The sequence below is a fragment of the Condylura cristata genome, unplaced genomic scaffold, assembly GCF_000260355.1.
Source record: "Condylura cristata isolate star-nosed mole 26May11 unplaced genomic scaffold, ConCri1.0 scaffold00031, whole genome shotgun sequence".
NCBI lineage: Eukaryota > Metazoa > Chordata > Mammalia > Eulipotyphla > Talpidae > Condylura > Condylura cristata.
Genome location: NW_004567132.1, coordinates 7431123 through 7456025, shown reverse-complemented (window position 1 = coordinate 7456025; position 24903 = coordinate 7431123). Strand labels below are relative to the sequence as shown.

The window sequence follows — 24903 nt, the reverse complement described above, 5'->3', positions numbered from 1 at the left end:
GAATAAGAAAAAATTTGTAACTTTACAAGTTGGGTAAATTTCAGGCATATAAGCCATAATGAAGAACGTATATTTTTATTTTACAATTGAGATAATTGAGTTTGGAGCAGTGATTCCTGGTGTTTCAAAAGCACAAAATCAGTATGTAGAGAAAGGGGTATTTCAGTTAGTGTTAAGAAAAGAAATGAAAACTGATTTTTATTTTTGAAAGAGACCAAAGTATGTGTAGTTTCAAAATTTTGTAGTTAGTTAAAGTAATCAAATCTTATAAGATTATACTGAATAGTAGGGTTGATATTGCTAACATTAGAAATCTTTAGTCAGAGGAAATATGGGTTGTACTTATTGTACAAGTCTTTTTTTTTTTTTAATTCCTTTATTGAAAGATTTTATTTCTTTATTTTAGAAGAACTGAAGGGTAGGTATGGGTTCATGTAAGGGTTCACCAGAATCAGAGTGGGTAGCAGAATAGGCAAATGTACTGAAATACACTGTTACGGGGAGCAGTGGGCAAGACAGTAGATGTCTGTACCATATATGGATCAGCTTCCTGGCCAGTGATTGAACGTAGGCCACCAGGGAGACCCTATTATTGCACATGGTCTTAATAGAAAATCTATTGAGAGCATAGAAGTTACATCTGTTGGGACCTCCCAAGTGGTGTTAGGGGTTAAAGTGCAGCACTATGAAGTTATCCCCATCTACTGCAGCAGGAGTTTGATCCTGAGCTAGGGAGGTGACCCACATGCCATAGCAGACCTCTCCTGTCTCACCCACTGCTCCCCTCAGCAGTGTAGATCTGCCTATTCTGCTCCTCACTCTTTCTGTGACGAATTCTTCACCCACACCTCTGGCCTATACTGTAGTACTTGTATGCATAAATAAATTAAAAATAAATTTTCTTTTAAAATATGAGTGTCTTGAATTAAGGAAATAGAATCAAGGTTAGCAGGAGTTTTTTCCTTTTAGATTTACTCCCTTTATAGACAGTATCCCTGGGATTCTTTTCCTGCCATCATAACTTAGAGACAATCACTTAATTCTAGACTAGTTTTCTTCTGGTGATCGTTAGATTTGCCTATACTGTGTTTATATCTCTATTATTATTATTTTGTTTTTGTTTTTTACAAAGTACTAATTAAAACACAGGATTTGCCATTTTCAACTGGTGATCAACCTAAGTTTTATAGACAGCAATGGCTTGGCTATTTAAAAGTTAGCAAGTGCCTAGATTAAAACTTTAAAGTGTTTTTTTAACAGGTAGCTGAAAATTTTGTTCCTCCTCTGTTGGATGCAGTTCTCATTGATTATCAGAGAAATGTCCCAGCTGCTAGAGAACCAGAAGTGCTTAGTACTATGGCTATTATTGTCAACAAGTTAGGAGGACACATAACAGCTGAAATACCTCAGATATTTGATGCTGTTTTTGAGTGCACGTTGAATATGATCAATAAGGTATGTGATTTACATTTCACTTATACTATAGAAAGTTGACTTAGAGTGTTATAAGAATAACTTAACTGTTTGTGAAGTTATACCTTTGTAGTTATTTTAAGCCCTGAGGTAAATTATTTGTTCCTCTAAGTTAGAGAAATACCATGTTTTTAATTTACTACTACAAAAAATTTCTTACCAGGGACAAGTGAATTTTTAGGAATTAGTTTTCTTATTTGGTTTAACTAAAAGGAAAGGTCTGTATTTTTAAGTTACAAAAAGCCCACAGTATATCTGTATAAGAAATTGATATATTAATCAAAAAGAACATAAGGAAGCATAAAATTTACCTAGCGTCTAACATCCTCATCTGTATTGGTGGTCAAAATCAACAAAATAAAGTGTTATTAGACTCAGAATTACTAGAAAATTATGTGAGGTTTTAGTGGTTAGTGGTGATATTTTTCTCCCCTCCATTTTAATAATTGTCTAGTCATGATAGTTAAGGTCTTATGTGAGATGTGAATTTTATTTTTTAACCACTTAGGAGGCGCCATGTATCTTATGTTTTCATTTAAAGCATAAAACTATTTGTTTTCACTTTATTTTTAGGACTTTGAAGAATATCCAGAACACAGAACGAACTTTTTCTTGCTGCTTCAGGCTGTCAATTCTCATTGTTTCCCAGCATTTCTGGCTATTCCACCTGCACAGTTTAAACTTGTCTTGGATTCCATTATTTGGGCTTTCAAACATACTATGAGGAACGTTGCAGACACAGGTAAGACACAGATAATTACGTCGTTTTATTCATTATGCCTATCAATCCAAACAGTACAGTTACAGGTACACATGCAGTGGTAGATAGGTGTAGATACTACTTCGTTTGTCAGAGTTTTGTTTGAGTACACCAATTGCATATATAGGTCTCAGAAGTTCCAAAAATTGTTTTAATCATCTTTTCCAGAGTGAATCCATAGGGCAAGATTGAGTTATGGGGAGATGGGTATAGAATTCAAGGTAGGAGAGAGCATTGCTTCTCAGTGTCTAGTAAGGTTTTTCACTAGTATCTTCAGCAGTGTTTTCATTTGCTCAGATTATTGTTCCTCTGTAGCTCTGGAAGATCTTAGTCTATAAGTATCTCCATTACTGATTCAAGATAATTTAGTCAAATTTTTAGTGCTTTAGCCAAAAAGTAAGACTTAATCAAAATAGTTGGAATAGCTGAAACACTATCATGAATGAAACCACTCTAAAAATTTATGTATCCTATTTATTTTAGGCTTACAGATACTTTTTACACTCTTACAAAATGTTGCACAAGAAGAAGCTGCCGCTCAGAGTTTTTATCAGACTTACTTTTGTGATATTCTTCAACATATCTTTTCTGTTGTGACGGACACCTCACATACTGCTGGTAAGAGTGAAAGCTGTAAAAATGTTAAACATTCCTGTTGTTTTTATTATATCTTAGAGTTAATAATTTTCTTCTTTTCAACAGGTTTAACAATGCATGCATCAATACTTGCATATATGTTTAATTTGGTTGAAGAAGGAAAAATAAGTACACCACTAAATCCTGGAAATCCAGTTAACAACCAAATGTTTATTCAGGAATATGTGGCTAATCTCCTTAAGTCTGCATTCCCTCATCTACAAGAGTAAATATACCTTTTACATGTTAAAATATATATATTTTTTTTTTTTTTTTTTCAGTTTAAAAAAATGATTATTTTATTGTGTTTTGATTGCAGTGCTCAAGTAAAACTCTTTGTGACAGGACTTTTCAGCTTAAATCAGGATATTCCTGCTTTTAAGGAACATCTTAGGGATTTTCTAGTACAAATAAAGGTATGTGTTACAGTTACAGGAATATTGAGAGTAAAGATTATTTCATTATTGCGTTAATGGAATTATACCAGTTTATTTGTAATGTAAGAAATGGATTTTTAGTATTACTTAGATTAGGACTGATTACATAATGTGACAAGCTTTAAGTCAATTCTAGGAAGAGAATAGATTTGGAAATATTTCTTAAATTGTTACCTTTTTTTTTTTAAGATTTATTTATTTATTCATACAGAACTGGGGTACAGGCCAGAGATGCAGAGGGTGAGAGGATTCACCAGAGACAGAGTGGGGCGCAGAACAGGCGAATGATCAAAGTACACTGCTGAGGGGAGCAATGGGCCTGCTGTGCCCATGTGGGTCACCTCCCTGGTTGGGGAATGAACTCATGCTGCAGTGGCTCCACAGTGGTGCACAACCCTTGCACCAATGTAGTGATGAGATCCTTTCCTTAAGGTAAGGTGTGTCATCTTTGAAAGTTGAAATTTATTATTTTGACATTCAATTACTTGTTTTAATAGGAGTTTGCAGGTGAAGATACATCTGATCTGTTTTTGGAAGAAAGAGAAACAGCCCTTCGACAGGCTCAGGAAGAGAAACACAAACTTCAGATGTCTGTTCCTGGCATCCTTAATCCACATGAAATTCCAGAAGAAATGTGTGATTAAAATAAGAAGTCATGATGGGTTTTTTTTGTTGGGTTTTTTTTTTTTTTTTCCTCCCCCCTTCCTCCTCTGCAACTCTTGTTAGCAGAAGAAAACTGCATCTGGATATTTGTCGACCAAAATGATGCCAATTTGTAAATTAAAATGTCACCTAGTGGCCCTTTTTCTTAAGTGTTTTTTGTATAAGAAATTTTCTGTGAAATATCCTTCCATTGTTTAAGCTTTTGTTTTGGTCATCTTTATTTAGTTTGCATGAAGTTAAAAATTAAGGCATTTTTACAAATTTTACTTCATGCCCATTTTGTGGCTGGGATGGGGGAGGAGGCAAATCCAATTTGAACATATACTTGTAAATTCTAATGCAAAATTATACAATTTTTCCTGTAAACAATACCAATTTTTAATTAGGGGACATTTTCTTTCTAGCCTGTATTTCAGTCTAGAAGAAAAGATAATGAGTAAAACAAATTGCGTTGTTTAAAGGATTATAGTGCTGCATTGTCTGAAGTTAGCACCTCTTGGACTGAATTATTTGTCTAGACAACATGTATTACAAGTCTGTATGGCAAGTTTGCAGCAAGATCATGTGCATATCATCCCATTGTAAAGCGACTTCAAAAAATATGGGAACACAGTTAGTTATTTTTACACAGTTCTTTTTGTTTTTGTGTGTGTGTGCTGTCGCTTGTCGACAACAGCTTTTTGTTTTCCTCAATGAGGAGTGTTGCTCATTTGTGAGCTTTCATTAACTCAAAGTGAAATGGTTAAAAATATTTATCCTGTTAGAATAGCCTGCATCTTTTTAACAACTCATTAAAAAACAAAACAAAACTCTGGCTTTTGAGATGACTTATACTAATTTACATTGTTTACCAAGCTGTAGTGCTTTAAGAACACTACTTAAAAAGCAAAATAAACTTGGTTTACATTAATTTCCCTTCATTGGCTCAAAATCATTCCGGTATTAATGAAAGTGGGTATTTGTGTTTAAATACTAGATAATATTTTAAAACGAAGTTTGATAGTGTTGACTTACTATTTCTAAGGTGTTTGGGAATAAAGGCAACAATTGTAAAATACACAGCCTCCTGAAATAAAGTCTGTTCACAAGGAACAGGCCCCTCTTATTGATGGTGTGGCTAATAGTACTTTTATTTTGGGTTTGAAGAGCATCTCTTCCTAAGTGTTAAGTGTAACAGATAAAAGATCAGCCAGGTAAAAGTAGACAGCACAGATATTCTTGATGAAAAGTATTTTTATATAAGTTGTCTTTAATTAAACCCTTTAGGAATGGTAGGAGAAAGGGGAAATGAGTTAGAAGTTCTATGAAACATAGAAAGATATAAAGCAAGGGAAACCAGCTTGATTTTTTTGAGAATTAGCTTTATATATACCAAGATTTAAGACTAAGCATTTGAAGTGCCTCAGGATTGTAGAAAATTAGCAATTCTGTACATTTGCTTATGCTACCAACTTTATTGGTCTTTGGGCAAAACTGCCATAATTTAGATTGTATTTGTGTTAAAGTAATGTCTGCAACAGTAAATAATAAATATTTTAATGTATTCAAGGAGGAAAACTGAGAAACTAAAACTTTTGACCTTGTTAAAACCTTTTCATCTAGGTTTATTCCTGGTGTTTCCCTAGAAATATGTTCTAATGTATATTCTTGTATCAGCCCATGAATTTAAGTCTACATTACTCAATCTGTAGCAATAAGATTCATATTTTTAATTTATGATGTCACTATTTCCATCAGTGGTCATTTGTAATTTTCTTTTCCTCTTACAGCCCCATTGCCCAACACTTGGACTTGTGATGTGTTTCTGGATGTTGCAAGAAACTGGCTTGAGAATTAGAAATGATAGTCAACTTAGAGTCAGCCATTGCCAAAAGCAAATTTATACCTTTAAACTTAAGAGTAATTATGCTGTAGATAAAAGGTAGCATTTCTATGAAGTTTAAAAATACATAATTTTACTCAAGTAAAACCATGAGATAAAACCAGAAATGGGAGGTTTAAATATTTAAGGTAGACTGCATCAGAGTTATATACTATTTCATATTTTCAGTCCCTTGCTTTAACAATGTTCTGTTGGGAGTATTAGTGAAGATTTTACTAAAACTAGAGAAAATAGTGATACAAATTAAATCTTAGTCATTCCTTACTTAATTGGAAGTTAATCATGTTTGAAGAGCCTGAAGATATTTGACAGCAAAGCACTTCAAATGTTAATATGTCAAGAATTGTAAGGAGAACTGGAATTCTTCTAGTAAATCTGAAACTAGTAGTTGTAGAATCTTGGGCAAACCATTTGATTTAAAGAGTGGAACACAAAGCTAACCCCCATCATGGTTAGTATTTAAATAACATTTGCCACATTACCTCACAACATACTTCACCAATTCTAGGGTATGGTTGGTTGTGGTTTGTTTTTTTTTCCCCCAATTTTAGCCTCTTTGAAATTGGAGTACATATCGAAGTTCTGGTGACCAGGTAAACCTTGATGTCTTAGCTAAACGTGTGAACTCAACCGTAGCTATTCGTGTGCTTGGGTTAAGTTGCTAGTTAAAAGGCATTAAAAGATCCTCATCAGAATACTGAATGTGCAAAAATTCATGGAGACCGGATGTAAACTTGCCAAGGGAATACTCGTATGTGTGCTGTTCCATATTTTTATTCAGAATGGTAACCAAGTTCTCTGGGGGTTAAGCAATGGGTGCTTCCATAAACTGCAAAACCATGCCTTCTATATGCCAAACTTGCTAGTTGTGAACAGATAAATGAAATTTTAAAAAGTTGCTGTAACAAGTTCATGCATTTTGCAAGACTACGTAATGAGTTGTTTTTTTTTTTCTTTCATTTTTAGCAGTACATAATGGTAAATCTTGGCAGTGAATCTTAGTTTCGAAATACAGCAGCAAGTCAAGGGTGAGTTTAGTCTGCACAGGCTATCAGGCACTTCATAGTTTAATGACAAAGTGGGGAAAGGCATACATGAGAATATGGAGAGGAAGTAATTGGTCTCCTGTCATATGTGTTCAGTTTTTCACTAAAATAAGTAATTCTGTTAGCATAAAGGCTCTAAGATGCTTGTAGAAAATACTTGTGATTCTTAAGTTGATTGAAATTGATTTGATGCTCATGAGGAAAGTTATGTAAGATTATATCACTATAAATATTACTAGTAATATACTATTGTAAAGTTTTTCTTAAAATCCAGAATTAACAGAATTTGTACTTTGAATCATGCATTTTGGGTAAATGTAGAAAAGTAGCAATTTCATGCCTAGTCCATATTTTTAGGTTCCTTCAATCATTACCTAACATTGTCATTCACAGCATGATTTTCCAAGTGGAAATTCAACTTAGAGTAATATTTTCTACATTTGTAGTCCTTGAGTTTTTAATGATCATTTTTTAATTAAAAATGTATCTTATTTTTCAGATGTGCTTTTTAAAAGTGTCATTTTTCACGTTTGTTTAATCATAGTAAACTGTCATTCATATAGAATAGTCAAGAAAAATACTACCCCTGACCTTCCCTGTTGATAGGTAAGTTTGACTTCAGAGCCCACTTAGAAATTCTATGAAATAGAATGAAAATTCTATGTAATTTTCACTGGGACTAGGGAATAAAACCATTAGTAACTTGTAAAGGGGTGATATAAAAAGAACTCATTTATAAATAAACATTTGAGGGTTGGTTTTTTGGTTTGGTTCTGGAGTTTTTAATTTGGCTACACAAAACCAAAATATTCTAATAGTGATGGTCTCGTGTGGGCTTAAGTGACCTTGAATTAACCAACAGACTGACACTGCTTCATAAAATTACTAGTGTTTTGTCAAATTAGAAAAAGAATTTATCCTCAGCACCCATATTATATGGCTGCAGGAATTTTAACTACAGTATCTGTATTATAGACCAGAGAAGACAAATTCCACCTTAAAGGACAGTCCAGAATACTCAGTACCTTCTTAGGGCACCCAACAAGAGAAGCAGAAAAACATTGGATACATTGCTGCTCTGGATGAAGTTTAAATTGTTAGCATTACAGGGGATGGGGAGTGAATTGAAACTCCCATTATAAATCACAAGTTCAACAAAAATTAAGCAATGAAAAGACAACTGGTAAACCATGCAGAAGCTGAAACAAACTCCCCTAGGTATTCAGGTACTCAAATCACAATGCCCCTGTGATAGTGACAACTACCATTGACAGTTGTAAGGGGAAAGGGAATACCAGACAAAATTTACTGCTGTATTGTGTCAATTTTCAAGACAAGAACTGAAACTAGTATCAAGCAGAGAACTAAAGGTTGAAAGGGAGTAAGTTGGGAATGTTTATGTGAAAAAGTCTTGGGGATCAAGATAGTACCACTGCTCACAGCTCTTAGGACTCATTGTAAATTGACATTTTCCTTCCTAAATTTGTTAACTATAAAACAGCCTTTGCTGACCTGAAATATTTGCTTTACCTTGAAAAATCTTGTTCTCACCCTGAGTATTTCTTTGGAACCTACTGTAAGTCCACATGCACTTAACTCCTTTTAGCCTACTAGAGTGAGACCAGAGTTGAGTCCAGTAGGACATGAGATCCAGCCTGAAATCTAAACTTCAGGCCTCCCACACTTGATCTCTAAGACAAAATTTCTGCTTACTGTATTGCAGCTGGTACATGAGTGAGCTTACAAGAGGCTGTAATATTAAAAGAAGAGACCATGTAATGTTGAGCCATACATAGCTACACAAAAAAGTCATTCTGATAGATTTTAGTAACTGGATTGCTCTACCCCAGGATACTCCTGAATTGATCAGTAGTACTTGTTCATTGTGGTCCTGTGCAGTAAATTGCCTTTTCCATAAATTCTGTACATCACAGAGCCTTAGTTTTAGTTGATCAGTTACTATTTGTGCTGCAGTAGGCTTCCTACTGCTTTGTCTCAAGCTAAAAGTTAATGTTTCCTTACAGTGAGGGTAAAGAAAATAAGGCTGTCTTAGAATACACCACAGGGCCATTAGTTTTTTATAAATATTTCTTTATGTATACAAGACTAGGGGTACAAGCCAGAAGGTATAGGGTGAGAGGATTTACCAGACAGGAGAACAAGCTGCTGAGAGGAGCAGCAGGTGGATCAGGAGAGGTCTGCTGTGCTGTGTCTGTCAGCCCTTGCCCCTACGCCCAAGCTGGTGGTCTGACTCATGCTGCAGGGCTGTAGAGAGATTCATAGTGCTGGGTTTTAATCCCCCCTGTGCCACCAAGGGGAGCCCAGGACACATTTCTAATGTAGAAATGTAAGCTCTAACCACAAAGTTTATATTAATGTAATACAACTTGTTTAAAGTTATCATACATATCTGGAAATTACGTTTATAAATTCTAGCAGTTAATACCTACATTGGAAATTAACTCATCTGTTTGTTGCTGCTTCATTGGAACAATTACAAAGTTTACATTAAAAGAGCTTCCCAAATTTCTCTGAATTGAGTAACAAAATAAATTGATGGTTAATTTCCTGGATTCAAGAAAATCCTTAACAGTTACTGAATATTATGAAGTTTCATACATAGACTTTGGATTGATTTATGCATAAAGAACTGAAATAGAGACCAAAGGTGCAGGGACAGTGAGGATTCACCAGAGACAGTGGCAGGGGTTGGGAGTGGTGTACGTGCAGAACAGGCAGACCAACTGAAATACGCTGCTGAGGAGAGCAGCAGGTGAGACAGGAGAGGTCTGCCATGCCATGTGGGTCACCTCCCCTGCCACGGATCAAACTTGTACAGAAGCAGTTTTTTGCTTACCTAGAGAGCTTAGATTCATAGACTTAAATCTGAACTTGCTTTAAGTTTCTTAGGGTACCTTTGCAAAATAAATTTGTAGATGTGCCTGGATTGTCAGTCATGTATCAAGGTGACTAGTTTCTGAATATCCTTGGCATTTGAAGATAACTTAAAATCTTGAAAAGCATATACCCAAGCACAGCTTATTCCAAGTTTAGTACTATGAAATAGTTTTTTTTAATTAATTTTTTAGTGCATACAAGAGCTGGGGTACAGGCCACAGGTGCAAAATCATAGAATATAGTGGAAGGGTAGATTCCTCTCTACTTAAGTTCCTCAACCATATTTCTTGGAGATAACCAATGTTGCAATTCGTAAATCCTACCTACTGTATATTTTGTTTGCATGTTCCTGCGAATATGTAGGTTCTCTTTTAATTTGACAAAATAGAGGTATATAGCACAAACTGTTTAACAAATTATTTTTTTATTTATGCATACAGGAGGGGTACAGGCCAGAGGTGCAGGGGCTGTGAGAGAATTCAGCAGAGTGGGGAGCAGAACAGGCAGATCAATGAAGTACATTGCTGAGGAGAGTAGTGGGCAGGTCAGGTGAGGTCTCTCGCCATGTGGGTCACCTTTGGTGCAGGGCATCAAACTTGCACTGAAGTTGCCGTGGCCAGCTTCTCAATGCTGTGCTCCAATCCACTGTGTCACCAGGGAGTGTCCTCTCAACACTCCTAAGAAGTTGTATTCTCAAACTTACATAACTTTGCCAATTTAATAGTTGAAAAGTAGTTTCTAAATATAGTTTTTCAGGAAGGATAAAGTTGAGAATATTTGCAAAATATTCAAAAACTATACAGTCACATCATTATGTTTAGTTTTCTATAAAAATTCTATCTCACTAGTATTTTTTAGTATGTGTGCTGCCAAGTCAAGCACTCACAAAAAATACTTTTACTGAGTTTTTGGTCTTTCGGGATTTTTATTTATTCAGCTCTTGTATGTCATGGGTGCAGGGCGGGTGAGGGGATTCATGAGAGACAGTGGGGAACTGAGTAGGCAGACTGAGTGAAATACACTGTTGAGGGGAGCAGCGGGTGAGACAGAAGTCTGTGCCATGTGGGTCAGCCTCCTGGCCACAGGGATTGAACTCATGCTTCAGTGTCTGGTGATAGCTTGATAGTGCTGAGACTTAACCCCTGCTGGAGGACTAAGAAACAATACTAGTGATGAACTATACTCTGAACTTGGAATCCTGTTAAAAATATTGATAAGAGCAACCATAATGCCATTCAGTATTGTGGGAATTTCAGTAATTATAATTCCAGAATTATTTGAACACGGTATATGAGTCACTTAATATAGTTTGCAGAACTTTGGTACAAATGGTAGTTAAACATACTATTAAAGTTTGAAAGAACTACCTACCTATCCCATCTAGATGGTGACTGGGTTCTGTGATAGCTCATGTTTTTTAAAAATTGCAATGATCAATGGGGGAAAAAAAAGTTTAATTAAAAGAACATCATAAAAAGAATCACATACCTGGTAATAAACCTAGCAAAGATGGTAAAAGACCTATACAAAGAAAACTACAAAACACTGTTAAAAGAAATACAAGACACCAGAAAATGGAAAGACATCCCCTGCTCATGGATTGGGAGAATTAATAGCATCAAAATGGCCATCCTACCAAAAGCGATATACATATTTAATGCTATCCCAATAAACATCTCAATGACATTCTTCAAAGAAATATAAAAAATGTTGATGAGGTTCTTATAGAACTACATAAGACCTCAAATAGCCACAACTCATGACTTAAAAAAAAAAAAACGAATGGAGGCATCACAATCCCAAAATTAAAGCTACACTACAAAGCCCTATTAATCAAAACTGCATGGTACTGAAACAAGAACAGACACACAGATCAGTGATTTTGAATAGAAAATCCAGATATAAATCCACAGGTTTATGGGCAGCTATTCTTTGACAAAGGAGCAAAGAATATATGATGGAACAAAGTTTGTTCAACAAACAGTGCTGGGGAAACTGGGAAGCTACATGCAAAAAAATGAAACTAGATCACTACCTCGCACCATGCACAAAAACCAACTCGAAGTGGATGAAAGACCTAGACATAAGAGTGGAAACCATAAAATACCAGGAAGCAAAGATGGGGAAAACACTACACGACATATACCCCAGTAACATCTTTAAGGAGACAGATAGGACTACATCAAGTTAAAGAGCTTCTGTACAGCAAGAGACATTACAAAAAACAGACATCCCACTGACTGGGAAAAAATTTTCTCACATAATACTAACGATAAAGGATTGATCACAAAGACATACAAAGAACTGATGAAATTCAACAAAATAAACACCCCATCAGAAAATGGGCAGAAGAGCTAAAAAGGCTTCTCCAAATACGCAATGCAGAAAGCCTGCAGATGTGTGAAAAAATGTTCAATATAACTTGTAATAAGGGAGATGCAAATTTAAACCACAATGAGATGCCACCTCACACCAGTGAGAATGGCACATCTTCAAACAACTAGCAATAACAAATGTTGGCAAGGATGTGGAGTAAAAGGAACTTTCCTGCACTGTTGATGGGAATACAAACTAGTACAAACACTAAGTATCTACCCAAAAGACACAAAAACACTGACTGAAAAAGACTACTGCACCCCCATGTTTATTGCTGCTTTACCGACAATAGGAAAGACATGGAATCGACCAAAATGCCCAAAAGTAGATAACTGGATTAAAAAGATGTACATATACACAATGGAATATTACTCAGCGATCAAAAAAGATAAATGCATGCCTTTTGCAGCAACATGGGTGGAGCTGGAAAAGATCATGCTTAGTGAAATAAGCCAGAAAGAAAAAGAAAGATATCAGGTGGTTTCACTCATAGGAGCATAAAGGACCAGGGGGAAAGAAAATAATAACTATATACCAGAGACATTTTATGGGGGTGGAATGGGGAATGGGATCAAAAATGGGGGGGGGGAAGGTAGTGCACTGGACTATGGTGATGGCACATGGGTGATTTGGTGATGGGAAGCCCACGGGGATTATAACTGACATGGAAAAAGGCACAAAATTATATAAAAATATATTTTAAGTATTTTTAAAATTTAGGGAAATATGAAGCAGGAAAAAACACATACTACTCAACAATTATAAAAAGGAAAAAACTACATGCAATGAAATACAAAAATACTATGTAGTTGAAAGAAGTTAGACTTACAGGAGTATATATGTACAGTTGCATTTATAAATTTATAAGTAAAACATAATAGAAAGTGATTACATAAATATACAACTTTCAAAACTCATCAAAAGGTATACCTAATAATTGCATTATACTATACATTAATTATACCTTAATTTAAAAGTATAATAAAATTATAAAACACAGCTTGTTTTGTGCAAACAATCTACATTTACAATAAACTTTGGCAATGGCTACATTAGTGCACGGTTTCTCCATGTGATGACAAATCTTGGAGAGGACAGATAAAGAGGTTGATAAAGTGATTAGGGAAGAATATATTGGTGATATAAGTTATTAGGAGTTTGTACAAATGACAACTAAGTGAAGACACTGTTGAGACTCTCTTGTACAAACTTGTTTTTTGCCTTTTCTTTGTAACTTCTCTATAACAGGTTCCCCCTACAGGGGCCCTACAGGGTTAAGTGTCAGCACTTGAAGCTACCTGCAGCACAATTTTGATCCCCAGTCAGGGAGCTAACACACATGGTGCAGCAGACCTCTCCTGTCTCACCTGCTGCTCCCCTTTGCACTGTATTTCAGTAGATTTGCCTCTACTGTTCTGCTAACCACTGTATCTCTGGTAAATCCTCTCATTACTCCTCACCTCTGGCCTACACCTCAGCTCTTGAATGTATAAATTTAAAAAATGTCCTGCACCCACCCCCACTTCCTGGTTGTAGAACCTGTTGAAGCACAGCACTATGAAAGGTTCTGTGGCCCTGCAGCTCAAGTTCAATTCCCAGCCAGCTGGGGAGGTGACCCACATGGTGGGGCAGAAATCTGGCCCGCCCACTGCTCCCCTCAGCAGTGTATTTCAGTAAATCTGTCTTTTCTGCTCCCCATTCTGTTGCTGATGAATCCTCTCTTCCAGGTCCTAACTACTAATTTTTGTTGCCCTTCAATCCATAGAATATTATAATCTGTCCAGATTTAGAAGTCAGTAAGTTGAAAGTATTGAAGATTCATTGTATTTTTCATTTTGCTTTACTAATCAAACAAATGATCAAAACACTTCAATGATCATATAATTTCCTGGGCAATTTGATATTTCTCTTAGAATTGAATATTTCATTTTATTGGGGGTTAGACTATAATTTTTTAATTGGAAAATTACAACTTGGAATGTATTTGAGGCAAATTTTGCCATAAGCAGGTATTTGTAACAGGCTAAAATGAAGTTTGTTTATTTTTTAAAGATTTATTTCTTTATGCATACAAAACTGGAGTACAGGCCAGAGGTGCGGGGTTAGGGGGTGAATGAAATCATCAGAGACAGAGTGGGGAACAAAATAGGCAGATTGAAATACACTGCTGAGGGGAGCAGCAGCAGTTGAGATATATTTAACACATGTGTATCTTCTAATTAGACTAGTAGCTACCATTCTTTAAGCACTTAAGTATGCTAGTTATGCAGTATTTACATGTATTACCATACTTCTCAACACTTCTAAGAGGTAGAACCTAGTTTAATTCCCATTTTAAAAATAAGGAATCTGACACAAATAACTTGTTTCAGGCTTCAAGTATTATCTCTCTGAAGTTACTGCCAGCCTCTGCAGCATGAGTTCCATCCCCAGCTAGGGAAATGACCAACATGGTGCAGCAGACCTCTCCTGTCTCCCCTCTGCAGTGTGTTTTAGTGGATCTGCCCATTACTCTTATGTTCCCAGCTCTCTCTGGTGAATTCTCTCACCGGCCCCCCCATACCTCTGGCTTACACCCCAATTCTTGTATGCATACATAAAGCTTTTAAAAAATAGCTATAACATTACTTGTAACATATTTCCAGAATGTTAAATATTTAGCAACATCTTTTATTATAACTTTAGTTAACCTGCTTAACCATATTTTTTTTATTTTTTATTTTGCATAGAAGAGTTGGAATATAGACCCAAATTACAGTGGGTAAGATGAGTCACCAGAGACAGTGGAGAGCAGAACAAGCAGATTTTACTGAACCATGTGTGGGTCAGCTCAAATTCAGACAGTTAACTTGTTGTTACAGCGCTGTGACTTAATCCCTAGATACTAGGCAGGCCCTGTTTAAGAATACTTGAAGTAATAATATGAATGGTAGACTCAGGCTTAAAAGTATCTTGTGAGATAGAATGAATACAATGAAATTAAACAAAAATTCAATTTTACCTACCATTACGTCTAAAAAACCAATATATAATTTAAAAAGTACTATAGAGCAACAAGAAGGCAGCACAGTAAAGATGTGGTCTTGCCTCTTAGGTAAATTGCAACAGAACAAAGCTAGTAAATTCTGAAGGTAAAACAAGATTATAGTGAGCAATGGGAGCAGCATACAGAGGAGTGCTCCCAGCCTGGCTGCCAGCTGCCAACCAAGGGGGCCCAGTTGCCAACTGCAAGCTAGGGTAGCCAAATGGCAGCCACAGGAGCTGGATGCCAGCCATGGGAGCCAACAGCAGAGCTTGGCCCCCAGTGGTTGTGCAGCAAGCCAGAGGGGCACAGGTCTGAGTGACATTCCTATAGACAGCGATGTGATTGATTATCTTTTGACAGCAAAGACAAATACAAGACTTCATCAGATAGGACGGTCAAGAGTGGATGATTTGCAGATGAGGTAGACATTCTGAGTTATATAAACACTTTCCAAATAATATGGATAGCTGTAAGGGCATCAATTTCTAGATCTTCACCTTCCATTTTCATTATTAAAGACAATGCTCCAATGTGAAAAATCCTAGGAGTTGGTGGGGAACACCAACTCTTCTCCCAAGCCCTCAAAGGTTGCCTATATTTGTGTCAACAAGTACATGGTGAAAAATTGTAGCAAAGATAGCTTTTACATCCAATTGCCCCCTTACATTTCACCCACATCAGTGATACATTGTCCTATGATGCAGCTGACCCCAGGGTATAGCGGCCAGGTTCCACATTTGCCAAGCCATCATATCTATCCACACTAAGCTGTAGATCAAGAAGCATGTAGCTGAGGTATTACACAGGTCAAAGTTCAAGTTCCATGGCTGCCAGAAAATTTGTATCTTCAAGGATTAAGACTTTACCAAGTTTAACGAGGATGAATTTGAAGACATGGTGGTTGTGGGATAAAATACATCCACAATCATAGCTCCACTCTTCCCTCCCCCAAATGGCAGGCCCTACACCTGTCCTGAACCATGCTGAAATAAAACCCAGTTACAGAACATTAAAAAAAAAAAAAAAGCCTCCCTCCTGCCCAAAATATATTATTTTACAAAGATTTATTTATGCATACAAGAGCTGGGTTATAGGCCATTGTTGTGGGGGGTGAGAGGATGCACCAGAGACAGACTGGGGAGCAGAACAGGCAGAATGACTGAACTGAGTGAAATACACTGCTGAGGGGAGCAGTGGACAAGACAGGAGAAGTCTGCTGTGCCATTTGGGTCAGCTCTTTGGCTAGGGATCCAACTGCTGTTAAGTTCATAATGCTGTGCTTTAACCTGTCACACCACCAGGGAGGGCCGCCCCATCCCAAATTTAAGGTAAGCAAATTTTCTTCATCTATTATTTCTGTAATGAGCCATTGACTGGAAGGAAAGCACATATGAGTAGCAGAAGCTATTATGCTGATAATCTGATTCTTTTAAATTTTTAGAAGATTATCAAATAAAATCAAGGCAAAACATTTCACAGAATTTCCTTTATGTAAAGTATACACAAATCAATAGTTATACCTTATTTGTCAAATCAGAACATATTCAAATTATAGCCAATTTTCATCCTATTTCATGCTTCATTAACAAAAATAAAATTATATAAGCTAGATCAGTTAGATTTTTAAAATTTTTGTTTCATTAAATATATAGGGACACTCCCTGGTGGCACAGCGGGTTAAAGCACAGCACTGAGAATCTGAAGCCACTTCCGCATGAGTTCAATTCCCGCCTGCCCCGGAGGAGACCACATGGCGAGCCAGACCTCTCCTGACCCGCCCGCTGCTTCCCTCAGCAGTGTACTTCGTTGATCTGCCTGTTCTGCTCCCCACTCTGTCTCTGGTGAAGCCTCTCACCGCCCCTGAGCCTCTGGCCTGTACCCCAGTTCTGTATGAATAAATAAATAAATCTTTTAAAAAATATATATAGGGACAGCTTATCATGAACTCTGACAAAGTTGATGCATTTATTTTTGCTTTTAAAATATATCCTTAATAGCTCCCAGTTCATTATTAGAATTTTATATAAACATATATATTTACTTAACATATGCCATATCATTTTATGTATATTTTAAGTTCCTCTGGTTTTATATATTTTAAAGATTTATTTATGCATACAAGAACTGGGGTACAAGCCAGAGGTATGGGGAATGAGAGGATTCACCAGAAACAGAATGGGGTAAAGAACAGGTGGATTGACTGAAATACTCTATTGAGGGGAACAACGGGAGAGGCAGGAGAGGTCTAATGCACCATGTGGGTCACCTCCCTGGCAGGGGAGTTGCTTTAGTGGTTGTGAATAGCTTCATAGTGCTGCACCACCAGGGAGGCCTCTAGGTTTCTCTAATTTTAAAAACCTCATGCAATTAATTGAGCCCATGTGAATAATCTAAGAGTCTCCCCATCTCAAGGTCCTCATCTGCAAACTCTCTTTTGCTATATAAAGTATTGTTAAGGGCAGGAGAAGGGCACCCTTGGACCACCAAACCTGTCAGTTCTAAATAGGTTCTGCAATCCGCTCCATCAATACAAAACATTTAAGACCTTCCTTTAATGGAAAGGAACTTTAATACAATTGGTGTGCAATACAGAAAAGACAGACAATATAGTTTCTAAATCAAACACCCAGTTACCCATCCCCTCAGGGGTAAAAGTCTACCCAAAAGGGATTGGCCCACAGCAAGGCCTGAAAGCCCACCACAAGTCTAGAGCACCTTCTGTCCGGGACCCATAGAAAAGGGTCAGAAATGGCCAGACAATTCTGGGAGCAAAAGAGCAAAGTCAAAATGAAGATAAATGTTGCCATAGTCAACCTCCGCATGGGTCTCTCATCCACATCTGCTTTAACCAGTCCAGGACCAAGAAACAAGCCAAAAGTTTCTTCACTTGTCTCTCTGCTCCATGTGCCTCCCTCAGGTCTCCTCCTGGCTCTCCATTTTGCTTCCTTTCTTTTCAGTCTCCTTTCCAGATTCTTCTTTTCACTCCTCAGCTCCAACCTACTTTAGGTGGGACAAGAAACCTGGAACTTTCCCTTGTCCTGGGGGCCACCCTGTTAAATTATCACTTCAGTGTCAGAGGTCAGACTTAAAATGCTAGTTCTTTTATTTATGCCTAAGCATTGCTTACTTTGCTGCCTATAATCACTCCCTCTAGCATTACTTAAAAGACTTGAGAGATTCTAAGATTCACAGCTTCTTTGTTTCTTGGTTAGAATGCTTTTAGGGCTTTTTAAAAAATTTTTTTTTTATGCCTACAGAACTGGGGTACAGACCAGACGTGCAGGGGCAGTGAGAGGATTCACCAAAGACAGAGTGGGGAGCAGAACAGGCAGATCAACAAAAGGGAAGCTAAGGGGAGAACAAGCAGGCCAGGATGTCTGCTGCCATGTGAGTCAACTCTGGGGCCAGGGATAGAGCCTGCACTGTAGCACCTGCCTCTAGCTTGCAGTGCTGTGCTTTAACCCACTGTGCCACCAGGGAGGCACCACTTTTAGGCTTTTTATAGTGGCTCATAAAATTTCATAGTGGGGTTAAATTGTAGTTATACTCAGGAGTTAAAGGCTTGATGATGAATTCTTTATTGGAAGTCTTCTCCCCATTTCCTTTTTCTATTCTCCACTATCCTATCAGTGTTTCTTGGCATAAAAGGACAATAAGCTATCTCCAGTTGTGTCCTAATCTTAGGGACACAATCAAGACACCCAATCTTTCTTCCTGTATTTAAACGTTTGTGCTGCTGTAAAGTTGGTATCTTGCAAAGTTGGTGCTATAGTGGCTATCTTACCACATGAAGATGATAAGATAAGCCAGTATGTGGAGAGTGGAATGAAAAGAAACAAAAAACTGGGTCCACATTTGTGAGCCATTGTTCCAGCTCTTAGCTGTCTACTGCCTGTTATTAGAAAGTCTCTTAGTTATTTGCAATTGAATTCTTTTATTTGCAGTCTGTGGTATCCCTAATTTTTTTAAAAGATTTATTTGTGCATACAGAATTGGGGTACAGGCTAGAGGTGTAGGGGCGGTGAGAGAATTCACCAGAGACAGAGTGGGGAGCAGAACAGGCAGACTGTGGAAGTACACTTCTGAGGAGAGCAGTGGGTGGGTCAGGAGAGGTCTGCCACGCCATGTGGATCACCTCTGGGGGAGGCAGGGATAGAACTCATGCGGCAGTGGCTTTAGCTTCTTAAGGTGCTGTGCTTTAACCCGCTGCGCCACCGGGGAGGGCAGGTATCCCTAATTTCTAATAAATAGAATTATTGCCTACATATACATACAATATGCGCTATGAAGGAAATAGAGTACTGTGATAGGATTTTAGGAGAGGGGAGTTATCTTTTAAGATGATGTTCAAGTTGCAACTTGAAAGAGGTTAGTCATTTTACAATTAAAAAACATGTCGAAAGAAGAAACAACATTCATCTAGATTCATGGCAGGAAATTTTTTGTTAGACCAGTGTTTGAAATGTAACAAGAGTGAAGCTGGAGAGTGGTTGGGGAAAGCCAAAGTGAGCAAAGTGCAACAAGAAATACAGGGGATTTTTTAAAAAAAAGTTTTATTTATGCATACAGAACTGGGGTACAGACCAGAGGTGCAGGGGTGGTGAGAGGATTCACTAGAGAGAGAGGGTGGGGAGCAGAACAGGCTGAATGACAAGTACACTGCTGAGGGGAGCAGCAGACGGATCAGAGGTCTGCTGTGCCATGTGGGTCAATTCCGGGGTAGGCGGGGATTGAACTCACGCTGAAGTGGCTTTAGTTTCTTAGTGCTGTGCTTTAACAGGATACGCCACCAGGGAGGGCCCCTACAGGTAACTTAAAAAAACAACAACAAAACTTCAGAGGATTCACAATGGCAGATTGACTGAAATACACTGCTAAGGGGAGCAGTGGGCGAGACAGGTCTGCTGTATCATTTATCATTTATGTGGGTTAGCTTCCTGGCCTGGGATTGAACTCAGGCAGTTATGGTGACAGCACTAAGACTCAACCTGTAGGCCCTCAGGGAGGCCTAGAAGCCAAGTTTTAATACTAAACCCTAAAGGAAAAATTGCTATATTTGAAAATTCAATTAATAGCAATAATGCTATCAATAGCATTGGTTTAGTGAGAATGTTAGGACAAATAATTTTTATGATGGTGTTAATTTTTCAAAATATTTATATGGGGATTGGCCTTCATACTAATACCCAGAAATACACTATAAACTTGAGAATCATAAACAATATTGTGTGATTTTACTAAAAGCATAATTTTACCACTAGAGGGTGACATGTATACAGAATATAGAAAACAGCAATCCTTACCAAACTCTAGCTATTGAAGGGATTACTGATTAATTTGAAAATCCAGATTTATAAGAATGTTGGGGACATTTTATTTCATTATTTTAGAATGTATACCTTTTTACATTAAAAGGTTCCAGTTAGTACATATATTGTGCAGAGTGAAGAGTAGAGTTAGGAGCAGGCAACCTTGCTTCTATTGGCTTCTATGCTTTGTTAACCAGCAGATGAACTAAATAAAGGGCTAGTAAACTCCAGCCCAGGGGTCAAATCTGACTAGTTATGTTTTTGTATGGCTTGTGAACCTCATGAATGGTTTTTACATTTTATTATTTTTTAAAAGACTTATTTATTTAACTGAGGTTCAGGGGCAGTGAGAGGATTCACCAGAGACAAGAGTGGGGAGCAGAACAGGCAGATTGACAAAGTATACCACTGAGAGCAGCAGGTGGGTCAGGAAAGGTTTGCTGTGCCATATGTGTCACTTCTGGAGCTGGGGATCCAAGTGGCACTGAAAGGGCTGTGGCTGGCTTACAGTGCTGCATTTTAACCTTTGTGCCACCAGAGGGGCTGGTTTTTACACTTTAAATGGTCTAACAAAAACTGAAAAATAGTATTTTGTGATGTATCAAAATTGAAAAAAATTTTTTAAAGATGTATTTGTCTTATGTGTGCAGAACTGGCATACAGGTCAGAGGTATAGGAGTGATGAGAGGACTCACCAGAGACAGAGTGGGGAGCAGAACAGGCCGACTGATGAAGTACACTGCTGAGGGGAAAAGTGGGTGGGTCAGCAGCGGTCTGCTGCACTATGTGGCTCACCTTTGCAGCTGGAATCGAGTTCATGCTGCAGGATTTAGATTCTTAGTGCTGTGGTTTAACTGGCGGTGCCACCAGGGAGGGTCCCAAATAGAAACTTTATGCCATAAATTACATACATTGTTCCTGGCTGTTTCTGTGCTAAGTCAGGTGGTTGTGGAAGTTTACTAACTGCATATTTGTCAATCTTTTCTTTAATCCAAACACTCATGTTTCACAGTTCAGAACAAGGTCTTGCTGACTTCCCTGTAACTCAACCTACAGAAATATTTTTTTTCCCTCACACAAAAGTTTCTATTAATCCTCTTGTGAAAATCCTGCAGTCCTCACTGATGGTTACAGATCTTTATTCCATTTGCCAGCACAAACATTGGTCTTTGTAGTCTCTGACTTTTTAAATTATGCTCTTATATTCCTTTCACTGCTTTCTTGAAGTCTCTTTCTTCTCATACGGATCATGTCTTGCAAGTCAATTTTTGTTTTTGCAATCGAACGAATTGTAAACCATGCCAAAGTCAGCTTACTTACCACTATCAAAATGGGCACTGAATCCAAATACAAAGTCAATATCCAGAGTCGTGTCTGTCTATTTTAGCTAGTTTTCCCTGAATTTTTGTCTTATGTACTATTGCCTTCCCAGGGTGAAGGATGTTGATGACCATCTGTTTCTGCTAAAGCAGTCTGTTGGTCATGAACAACCTGATATGGGTAGTGTCCTTCATGATGGCAGTGGATCTTCAGAAAGAATAAAAAAATTCTGGGCTATCCCTGGTGGCACAACGGGTTAAAGCACAGGAATATGAATCTATTGCAACCACTGCAGCAAGTTTGATTCCTAGTCAGGGGGTGATCACATGGCACAGCAGACCTTTTCTGACCTGCCCACTGTTCCCCTCAGTAGTATATTTCAGTCAGTCTGCCTGTTCTGCTCCCCACTGTCTCTGGTGAGTCCTCTCAACCCCCTGCACCTCTGGCCTATACCCTATTTCTGTATGCATTAAAAAAAAAAAAAAAAAACAGAGGTTGATCATCCGGAATACAATGAGTAACAATTTGAACTCTCAGCTGATTGGCCAAAAATCATGCATTTGATATTTCACTAAAGCAATGGAAGCTACTTTTCTCATAGGTTCTTTAAAACCAATGTCCTTCTAGGATTTTGTTTTATTTTATCCTCAAAGTATTTTATACTGTGTTATTTCACATATATATATTTTAGTAAGTCAGGATTTTTTAAAAAAAGTTTTATTTATTTATGCATACAGAACTGGGGTACAAGCAAGAGCTGCAGGGGCAGTGAGAGGATTCACCAGCGTGGGGCACAGATCAGGCAGATCTACTAAGTACACTGCTGAGGAGAGCAACCTGTAAGTCAGGAGGGGTCTGTCACACCATGTGGATCAACTCTGGGGTGGGGACCAAACTAGCACTGAAGCGGTTGCTGCTGGCTTGTGGTGCTGAGTCCTAACCTGGTTCTGTCACCAGGGAGGGCCTCACATATTTTTTTTAAGGGTGTGGGGGGGAAACACTAGGAAAGAAGATGCTAAAAAATATTTAAAGTCAGTGTGTTTTCAACACATACTAGTATTGTATTCCACATTGGTAGTAGTTGTCCTCATTTTCAAGAACCATTGAATTCTCACTGTTCTTCAAAGCATAGTTGACAGATTTACAATTATCAAAAGAACATCCTATTAGGGGTGTGTTTGGCTACAAATAATGGAAATCTACTTAATAGGTTTAAGGTAAAAAGGGTTTATTTTTCTCACATAAGCAGTTGAGGAGAGAGGTTTGACAGCTGCTTAAGGATCTACAGGGACTCAATGCCCTATTATTCAGTATTATTTAAGGTCAGTTCTTGTCGTGCTTGCGGCTTAATTGTTTAAAAAAAATCGCAAAAATGGACGCAGTGTTACTTGGTTATATGCATGTTTCAGGTGGAAAGAAAGAGTTAAGGAGCTTGTCGAATTGATCCCTTTTTAGGAACAAGCAATTTATTCCAAAAGACCCAGTTTACAGATTTCTGCTTACAAGAACTCAAATTTATGGGCAACTCTTGACACAACACTGGTTTTAAACAAATTACAATTATTCTTTGAGGCCTTCCTTCCTGAGACCAACGACTCACTTCCCACCTGAAAACAAAAACAAGTATTTGGGTCTGCAAGTTTCTCTGTAGGGAAGAGGGCACGGATGTTATATCGACTGTGTGCTATACGACTTAAAAACCAATCTGTCGAAACTCAAGGTTTTAGTAGATATGGGAAGAAGGGAAGATGACGGCAGAAAAGCCGTTCCTAAGGGTCACGTATTCATATAGAGCTACTTAAAAGAGGTTGGGTGGAAGCTTTATGACATGTGCTTTCAAACAGCAGAAAGGCAAGCAGGGAGAAGATGGTCCAGCAGGGCGAGGTGGTGTGACATAACCCCGACGCATTGTACAAGAGAGTTACTACGGGTCTTGATAGCTGCTCTGGTTACAGCTCAAAAGAATATTATGTATATCCCCATTCGGACTTTTCAGCCATATCTTTGTATAAACATAACGGATACAGTAACCGGAGGGAGGCATTAAGGGCACAGGTCTGAGGGAAATTTGCCCGGCGCTAACGAGGTAACGCCGGTCAGCTGCGGCGACCCTTTCTTTCACCTGTTCTTCATTCTCAGCTTTCCAGCCCACCTCCTCATTATTTGCTTTGCGCTGACAAGCACAACGCACTCCTTCAGGCGAAGACTGCACACGGGCCGTTCCTGAGCAGCCTTCTTGCGTCCAAGGAGATGCCTGGAGAACTCTTCATTCTGCCATTTCTAGTCCCATCCAGGTGTGTAACTGCTCCAGGATGGGCCGTCCCACACAACTGAGGGTAAAGCCGAACGCGACGCCGGGGAAGCGGCTCCCGGGCTGTTCCATTCTTACAAAGCCCCGAGGGGAGAGGAACGTGAGTCCAACCTGGGCTTGGGCGTCGCCGCGGCCCGGCGCCCCTGCTTAGCCTCCAGCCTCCCGCACCCCAAAAGCCCGAATAGGGGAGGGGGCGTGAGGGCATCAGCACTCCTACCGCGCGGGCCCGGGTTAAAAATGGCGAAGGACAGGGGTGGGGAACAGCGTGGCGCGAGTAACCCGGAGCTCGCAGGGCCTCAGAGCCCGTGAAGGGAGTTGCGGTGGGCGACACCGCGCAACAGTGCCCCGCTCAGTGCCTCCGCCATCTTCTTCTACTCACCCGGACTCCCCCCGCGGCCGCGTTGGCTTTGCGTTTCCCTTCCGGCCGCTGACAGAGATCCGGGCTGGGCGGGGTGGGCGAGCGCGCGGAGGGGGTGGACCGAGGGCGGGGAGGCCGGACGGAAGAGGAAAGGGAGGGCGGCGAGCCAGCCGTGGCGGGGTGTGGAGCGTGCGGCGTGTGTGCGGAGGGAGTGGTGGGAGGGCGGGCGGCGAAGAGAGGGCGGGAGGCGGAGGAATGAGAGCGCGAGGCGCTGCTCCTCGGCGCCTTCGCCCAGGCGGAAAGAGCCGAGTGCAGCCCGAACGCTCTATTAAAATGGCGGCGGCGTCGGCGGTGGCCGCGGCGTCTGGTCGGTGAAGTGACTCTGCTGCTTCTCTCCCCGCCCGCCCCC

At 38.9% G+C, this 24903-nt stretch overlaps 1 protein-coding gene and 1 pseudogene across 1 annotated transcript in view; one reads left to right on the top strand and one right to left on the bottom strand.

Moving 5' to 3' along the window:
• XPO1 (exportin 1) overlaps nt 1-4104 on the top strand; it is a 40628-nt gene extending 36524 nt beyond the window's left edge. The window contains exons 20-25 of the mRNA XM_004691430.2: nt 1261-1455; nt 2047-2215; nt 2717-2851; nt 2936-3095; nt 3189-3285; nt 3804-4104. Of these exons, the coding sequence (XP_004691487.1) occupies nt 1261-1455; nt 2047-2215; nt 2717-2851; nt 2936-3095; nt 3189-3285; nt 3804-3950 (903 nt within the window). The 3' untranslated portion in view covers nt 3951-4104. The remainder of the gene's footprint in view (nt 1-1260; nt 1456-2046; nt 2216-2716; nt 2852-2935; nt 3096-3188; nt 3286-3803) is intronic.
• A 17478-nt stretch (nt 4105-21582) lies between these two features.
• LOC105854251 lies at nt 21583-22019 on the bottom strand (annotated as a pseudogene).
• Nucleotides 22020-24903: the final 2884 nt, after the last annotated feature.